This window comes from Clupea harengus, unplaced genomic scaffold, assembly GCF_900700415.2.
Source record: "Clupea harengus unplaced genomic scaffold, Ch_v2.0.2, whole genome shotgun sequence".
Lineage (NCBI taxonomy): Eukaryota > Metazoa > Chordata > Actinopteri > Clupeiformes > Clupeidae > Clupea > Clupea harengus.
In genome coordinates, this window is record NW_024879677.1 from 92,073 (window position 1) to 100,997 (window position 8,925).

Sequence of the window (8,925 nt, forward strand, 5' to 3'; positions counted from 1 at the left end):
GTAACGGTGAACATTCCATTATCTCCGTTACCAGCGGTAACTCGTTAAAGTAGCAGTAACAGAGTGAAATACGAATGCTACGGATGATAATGATAAAAGTAACTAACAGATACTATCTACAATGATACTGACAGACTAAATCGCTAAATGACACATAACAACTGAACACTCACTATCTTAATGACGCACGGCAAGAACGAACGTGAATGGCTCTGATCTTTGAATCGTCCGATGAACTTCTGATGGCTGATGCTCCTCTCCAGCTTTGCTTGACCAACAACTGGACAGAGGTGGGTTAGACTTATATAGGGGAGAGGGGGGATGAAGTTGAGCCATGAAACCGGACTTGGGGTAGCCAATGACTTTCAGAGCATTAGCTTTGCATCTGCAGCCCATGCATCCCTATGGAACTCTGGGATCAACTGATTGGGTGCCCTCTCTGTGGTCCCCAAACTCGTGAGTGGCCTGCGCAACGGGGTGCACAGCTGGATGCCGCTGGTAGAGACAGCCTTTTGAACAAGTACAATGTTGGCTGTGCATTGAGTAAACAAGTTGCACATTTTAGGATTCACATTAAAGGCATTAATGCTTCATCTGAGCACATTTCTTTTCTTCTTGTTTCCCCAACCTCCTTGTGTGCTTTTTCCCTTGTGACTTACCTCGGGTCCTGATCCTTAGGCGGTGTGGTAGGTGAACCTCTCTTTTAGTCTGTGCATGTGTGCCTGTGTGGTAGGTGAAACTCTCTTTTAGTCTGTGTATGTGTGCCTGTGTGGTAGGTGAAACTCTTTCTTTTAGTCTGTGTATGTGTGACTGTGTGGGAGGTGAATGATTACCCTGCATATAGTAATTGGGTTGGACTGTAAGGACGATTAGGAGGAAGTACAGATACCAGCTGCCATAGAGGTCTTATGAGGTCATATCCTGTTGGACTCTCTGTCAGTGTTTGTGTTTGGTGAGACCCTCTACCCAGACCCTACGTGTGCCTAGTCTAATGAATGCATTAGACACATATATGACTCATGAAAAGACAGCCCACTGCTTCACATGGAAAACAAAATGCTGGATGTTTACTTGAAAGACATTTAATATCTTCAGTTCAGTTCAAACCATTAAAGGCGATCACTATGCATACATAATCTGAGCAGGCATGTCATTGGATCTGCTAACTGAAAGCCACAGCACCCCAGTCAGTAAGTGCTCTTGACCGTGCTCCTCCCTGCATGCTCTTCCCAGAGTAACTAATAACCTGGACTTCTGACCTTTTCCTATGGAACAAATTACCCAATACAGTCCATACACATGAGTCAGCATAGGCATACATAAGGGAGGTTATAAACCTGCACTTTGGAATTAACCAGAGAGGGGGCAGAACATGTTTTTATAGGCCAAGGGTGACTAGTCAGATGAATTGTTTTTCTTTTGTAATATTATTAACATATTCTTTAATATGTTACGTGCTTGATAACTTCTTAAATGGGGTTGGCTTGAATGTCCAGTTGTGGGAAACCATGTCTCTTAATAACACAATCGTTTTCTAAAATGAATTAGGGAATTTCTAGACTTCTGCAATCTTGCCCTGTGCCTTTAAGGCAGGTGTGCACACACACAATCAGGAAGAAACACAAACACTCCCACTTCTGGTGAAACGAGACCTATTTAGCTTTCCCTGTAGCCAGAACGTGTGTGCCTGTGTGGTAGGTGACATGGCCAGTGCTTCAGTGTTTCAGGATGAGTTCTGCTGTTCTATCTGTCTGGATCTGCTGACGGACCCGGTGACTGTTCCCTGTGGACACAGTTTCTGTTTGAAGTGTATTACGGGGTGCTGGGATCAGGATGACTATAAGGGTGTTTACAGCTGCCCCCAGTGCAGAGAGACCTTTACTCCTAGGCCTGCACTGGGGAAAAATACATTGCTGGCTGATGTTGTGGAGAAGCTGACGAAGACAGAAGTCCAGTCTGATACCACGGCTCCTTCCAACACCGGACCAGACGATGTGGAGTGTGATTTCTGTACTGGGAGAAAACACAAAGCCATTAAGTCGTGTCTAACATGCCTGGTTTCATATTGTGAAGTTCACATCCAGCCTCACTATGAAGTGCCTCGCCTAAGCAAGCACAAGCTAGTGAATGCCTCCTCACGGCTACAAGAGAAGATCTGCTCACAACACGACAAGATCATTGAGGTGTTTTGTCGCACAGATGAGAAGCTGATCTGTATTCTCTGTTCAATGGACGACCACAACGGACACAAAACTGTCTCCGCTATAGCAGAACGAACTGAGAAGCAGGTTAGCTCTCTCTCTCTCTCTTTAATTTAATTGAATGAGAGTGAGAATATTGATCAATCTGTATAAATTGTCAGTATTCTGTCAATACCCATCTTTGTATCTGTTGTAAATGTTGCCTAAAGCTATTGGATATTTGCCTGTGTACATTTATCCACAGAAAAAGTTGTTGGAGATGAAGAGTGATAACCAGATGCAGATCCAGCAGAAGGAGATGGAGGTGGAGGAGGTGAAGGGGGCTTTGAAGTCTCTGCAGGTGATCACTAATAAACATGACTGATGTAAACTGATGTTTGTTGTACCCAATTGTTGTAAGAATTGGGTTCTGTAGAATTGGTTTAATTTTTGAATTTCAGTTTTTTACATTTAGTTAGTTTCTTTCCCTTCTTGTGCGTTTTAGGTCTGTGTTGCTCTGCACAGACATTTACAAGCATAGACACACATCTTTGCATGTCTATGGGATATTCATTTTTTTAAACAGTGATAGAAAATTAGCTGATATGAGTGCTCCTGTCTTGTTAACAGGCCTCTGCACAAAAAGCTGATGAGGACACCGAGAGGATCTTCACTGAGCTGATCAGCTTCATGGAGAAAAAACGCTCTGAGGCGAAAGAGTCGATCAGAGCTCAGGAGAAGGCAGAGGTGAGTCGAGCTGAAGGACTCCTGGAGCAGCTGGAGCTGGAGATCGCTAAGCTAAAGAACAGAGATGCTAAGATGGAGCAACTCCAGCCAGTTGAGGACCCCATTGATTTCCTTCAGGTAACACTACTAGCCCTCTGGTCACCTACAGAGAGTCTTGACTCGCCATAATTAGATGGGTTCTATCAAGACCCTCTCTTGTCATCATACAGAAAAGACCTTGAAGATGGGGCATCCAGACCTACTCTTTGTGATTTTACAGTCCCCTACGGAGTTAATGTGCAACAAAACACACCGGATGCAATGTTAAATTATTTCCTGTCTTGCCAATGGTATATGAAATTTCAAAATCTCATATTTTGTCCATAAATCAGTTATATGAACAATTTTCTGCAAATATTAGATGTTTATGGTGTGCATGCATCCATTTCTGGAAAATGTTGGGTGTGTGTGTTTTAGGATTCATAGTAAAACCCACAACCCTTCACCTATGAGACCAATGGTCTAGATAGCACCTTTTTATCTAGTCCTCACAGCCTATGATCTCTCTGTTTGATCCCCTGTAGAGTTTCCAGTCACACCTCACCTCTTCATCTGTGGCTGAGAACTTTCCCATGGTTACTTTTAAAACAACTTTCTCCTTCAACGAAGTGATGAAATCAGTGTCTCCATCTCTGAAAGAGAAAACAAAAGAGTTTCACCAGGCAATACTTAAAGGTAGGTTTATTTTCTTTCAAAATGAAAATGTCACAGGCCAGTGATTCCTAGAAGCTAAGATGGGCTGAGCAGAATCTCAATAAGTGTCAGGATCCTGCTCTGTCTGTTTTGTGTTTGTCTATTTTGTCTAGTGCTGTCAAACGATTAAAATATTTAATCGCGATTAATCGCATTTATGTCATAGTTAGCTCAAAATGAATCGCGATTAATCAACCAACATTGCCAAACAGGGCGGTACAAAATAAAATTATAAAGTGCACATTTCAGGTAAACAAGGACTCAGCCTATAGTGCAGTTAAACCATGGCTTAATATTTTCTTTTTTTCAAGTCTGCTGGGAACATAGCAGTCAGGCCTCTTATTTCAGAAACAATGAACCGTAACAGTTAGGTTACCAATAAAAGGTAAGCCTACTATCTACTTCTTTGCTTTCAGCCAGCTGCCTGTTGACATTTTCAGACAACAGTGAAGCTCGCTTCTTTTGCACAACACAACTTTTAAAAGTTAACTTTCCATTCAGAAGCTTTTTATCATCCATTTCGCCGTATCGCGCTCACCATTCACTCAAACCGTAACGTTAGCCTACTTCACAGTTTGCGAGGCCAAAAAGAACGTTAATCAAAAACAAAAACAAAAATAAATCTTGCGATAAAAAAATGAACGCCGTTAAAATGGGTTTGCGTTAACGCCGTTAATAACACGTTTAACTGACAGCACTCATTTTGTCATGTGCTTCTTGTGTGTGTTTGTTATGCTATGTGTTTCCCCGTGTTTGTTTATTATTTCCATGTGCTCCTTTGTTGTCATTTGGAACTCCGCCCCCACCTGCCTTCCACCACATCCTGGTTTTTTCCTTCACCTACCACACCTGCCCCGTTAATCACCCGGTTTGTTTCCCTGATTGGTTTCTCCTGTGTCTTGTTAATTCCCCTTGTTTAGTTCACCTGTGTCTGGTTGTCTAGTTCCCCCTCTGGTATTTAAGTTCAGTCTGTTTTGTGTTTCTTGTTGGTTCAGAGTGGATACATTTCGAAATGCCTGCGTATCCATTTTCGTGTATACAACAGATTCGCACATTCTCTGACACGATGATGTCAAAACTTAACAAACTCCTCCCGGCCTCCAGCAGTTACTGTGTGTTGTGTGAGGCTGTGCCAAGCTTTCCGCTGGGCGGGCAATAAGGACATTGTGTTCCGAGATTGAGTCATCTTGTAACAAAGGAAAAGGGCTGGAATTGAGGTGTTTTAGGCAGCTGAGAAAAGGGGTTTCTGTGGGAGAGAGTTACTCCCTCTGGTGTGTACTTTGGGCTTTTGTAACTTTGCAGACTGTTTACATGCACAAAAACCTATAGAACACACTAAAGGAAAGAGAAAAGGTGGAAGAGCATAATAGGTCCTCTTTAATGAACGGAAGAGGTGCCGACATATTAGGCCAAAAGGTTCAATAGAGACAAAAAAACATTAAGCGGAGGACAAGGAGCAGAAAACCATTCACACCAGGGACAGGCTCCTAAACAGCCAAGGTCACAAGGTCAGAGTGGAATACAATAAATACAGGCAAGATTAGTAACTTGAAATTAGTAAATTAGAAAAAGCTTGAATGTGGTGTGAGAATCTGAACAGATAATGGTGATGAGGAACAGGTGAGGCATGACTATGACCAGCATCCTAGGAGTAGGTGACGGCAATATGGAGAAGTTTTCTGTTATTCAGACATCAGTCACACATAGCTTCCTCTGCTCCTTTCATAGTTACAGGCTTCCTGAAGGGGGACACGGTCAAACTGAAGACTCCTCAGACCGTCTATAAGTATTTCGAATGTAAAAATGGAATGTACGTGGGCACCAACCACAGTTATAACTTCACTGTCAGTGATGTGGCTGAGGTAACAGGTAAGACCCTTATGGATTTACACTCACTTTCATCACTTTCACTGCATTTACTGATGTAAATGATTCATGTGGATAATATAGCAAGAAATACATTAGCATTCCATTTCCATGAGAATTTGTAGAATAAGAAATGTATTACCAATCATATACAGAACTACTATTGTGTTAAATAAATGACAAATGGATTCTCTTAGGTTCTACAGAGCCCGATACCGTGACTGTTAACTTTCCTGAGTACCCTGATTGGAGTGGGAGTTCTTCTCTGCTGGAACTGGTATTCGTGATAAAGAAAGATCCATGATCATGATGAAGATTATTATGATCTCTTACATATTTACTTCCCCTGACGTTCATTTTGGACCGACCAAACAGCTGCAAAGGTCACATCTTGAAATCATTCTTGAATCGGTTTCTTCGTTCTTCTTTCTGCCTTTGTTAGCGTGTAACAATCTCCATATTATGATCTCACAATAGTGTAAGTCACTTTTGCTGTTTCACAGTAGAGTGGAATGTATTAACACAATGCAGCCTATATGTTAATGCAGCAATGCCTTTGTTTCTTGCTCATTAAGTTTAATCTATAGAAGACTTACGACTTGTTAATCAGTTAAAGACTTAAGTTGTTCTTCAAATTAATTTAGCTGTCATGTATGGGTAAGTGCAAAGTAATGCACATTATATATCACAGTTTTATCAGTGCCGATGTTTGAGTATATTTCACCTTGAGGCTTTATGAATAAACAAATGAATGCATTAATTAATGTTTGTTTATGTTGTCTTTTACTAGTGTGTCATCAAGAAATGATAGAGGATCAGATGGAGAGACACGAGGGGGCTTTAGGGTCTACGCTACAGGGTGTGTGTGTGTGTGTGTGTGTGTGTGTGTGTGTGTGTGTGTGTGTGTGTGTGTGTGCCTGTGATTGCGTGCTGTGTGTGCATGTGTGTCAGCCTGAAACGGCTAAAGAGCGTCTCAGCCAACAGAAAGAGGATATTTTATATTAGTACCACCTAGACAAGGAATCATGAATTAGTGTGACTAGTCATCACGATCATGGCATGGACATGGTCCTTTCTCAGCGATGGAAGATAGCAATATGTTGGTCACAGGTCGTAGCAACAGTGATAGGAAATGCATGTGATTTGTTGGTTCGGTTCCCATCTGAAACAAAGACTAGGAGATAGCATAATAGGTTAGTGGTGTAGCTGAATATTGGAGATACTCCCCCCGACTGCTTTTTTGTGTGTGTATTGCTGACTGCCGGCTTGATGAAATAAAAGAAGACGGAAAAAAAGACGCCCTGGTTTATCTAAAGTAATTTTCACAAGGTAACACTTAAAGAAATCTGCAGAGGATATTAGCTCTCCGATCTCCCCTGCTGGATGGCAGATATTAAGAACCTCTAAATGTTCTTCAGTCATAATCGTAGCAGAACCCTTGAAGTAAGGGCTTCAGGGCCCGTTCTCTGTCCCATATTGTCCCCTGTAGAGTTTGGGTTCAAGCCTCACCTATCAGACCCGACGGCTCTCTTCAGGCCCTTCAGGAACACCAAGGTCAGGTGTGCTTCTTTTGGGTTGCTGTTGAACTCTGCTGCTGATGCCACTTCCTTCAGTGCACTGTCGTAAACACCTAGAACATTAGAACACCTAAAACATTAGAATCGGAGCAGATAAGGAACAATCTAGAGCCATTAAATGAATACTCCACCCAAAAAGGGTCGCCCCCCTCATGACATACTCAAGTGCAATCTTTGACACAGACAGCTGAGTGATCTACCATTCCTGGCATGTCCATGAAAGCACCAGTTCACATCATTCCCAACATCTGCTCTCTCACATCATTCCCAACATCTGCTCTCTCACATCATTCCCAACATCTGCTCTCTCACATCATTCCCAACATCTGTTCAAATGAACTGTATCACATTATTCCCAACATCTGTTCAAATGAAATGTATCACATTATTCCCAACATCTGTTCAAAAGAACTATATAACTTAATTCTGAACATCTGTTCAAATGAACTGTGTGGTTGGTGAAACTATATTTTAGTCTGTGTATGTGTGCCTGTGTGGTAGGGGAAACTATCTTTTAGTCTGTGTATGTGTGACTGTGTGGTAGGTGAAACTCTCTTTTAGTCTGTGTGTGTGTGTGCCTGTGTGGTAGGTGAAACTCTCTTTTAGTCTGTGTATGTTTGCCTGTGTGGTAGGTGAAACTCTCTTTTAGTCTGTGTATGTTTGCCTGTGTGCCTGTGTGGTAGGTGAAACTCTCTTTTAATGTGTGTATGTGTGCCTGTGCACTTTGGAATTAACCAGAGAAGGGGCAGAACATGTTTTTACAGGCCATGGGTGCCTTAAGGCTAATCACATGAATTATTTTTCTTTTGTAATATTATGTTGTGGCTAATTACTCTTTATCTTTTCAATCAGAAGACTAGAGACTGGTTGTAGAAATCTGGAAGTTTGTATTGCAGTCACTAATGTAGCAATAAAGGACAGGTTCCATGGCTCGTCTCTGGGTGTGAAAACGCTACAGGCTCTTCTTAAGGCCTCAACTCTGAGAGTTTCTCCGTGGCTTGTTCTGTATGGCTGCTTGCCAAACCCAATCAGAATGATCTTATCTTAATCTTGCATAGGTGGTTATGCCCATGGTGCATACCCTCTTTGTGTAGGCTATGTTTCTCACAGGCCGAAGAGGGGCCTCTGGACTTGTAATAAATCTCTTCTATGGTATCTATGGTATGTACTCCAGATGTTTCAGAGCAGGATGTTCTGTTCTTACTGCAGACACACTCTAAGAAACCTCTTCACATAAAAAATATCCTACAATTATTAACATATTTTGTAATATGTTAAATGCTTGATAACTTCTTAAATGAGGTTGACTTGAATGTCCGGTTGTGGGATACAATGTCTCTTAACAACACAATAGTTTTCTAAAATGAATTAGGGAATTTCTAGACTTCTGCAATCTTGCCCTGTGCCTTTAAGGCAGGTGTGCACACATAATCAGGACGAAACACAAACACTACTGTTTTGTTCTCTTCAATAAAGAACTGTATTTTATATTATTTGTATTTCCATGACGGGAATCACATTACAATGATGTTCTTTGTTAGATCCACATGTTGTTCTACTAGCTCTAACCATAGTAGCTATTCCATTATATATAAGTAACACTACTGACACCTAGTGGTCTGAGGTATAATACTACAAATCACCACAACTACCACTTCTGGTGAAACGAAACTTTTTTAGCTTTCCTTGTTGCTAGCACGTGTGTGTCTATGTGCTAGGTGAAATGGCCAGTGCTTCAGTGTTTCAGGATGAGTTCTGCTGTCCTATCTGTCTGGATCTGCTGACGGACCCGGTGACTGTTACCTGTGGACACAGTTTCTGTT

General features: G+C 41.7%; 1 protein-coding gene across 1 annotated transcript; it reads left to right on the forward strand.

The window, feature by feature from the left end:
- Nucleotides 1–718: 718 nt before the first annotated feature.
- LOC122129811 (E3 ubiquitin/ISG15 ligase TRIM25-like) lies at nucleotides 719–3,149 on the forward strand. The gene is made up of 4 exons (XM_042704532.1): nucleotides 719–776; nucleotides 1,699–2,288; nucleotides 2,446–2,541; nucleotides 2,811–3,149. The coding sequence occupies exons 1-4, from the start codon at nucleotides 758–760 to the stop codon at nucleotides 3,093–3,095; spliced, it is 990 nt and encodes a 329-aa protein (XP_042560466.1). The 5' UTR covers nucleotides 719–757; the 3' UTR covers nucleotides 3,096–3,149.
- Nucleotides 3,150–8,925: the final 5,776 nt, after the last annotated feature.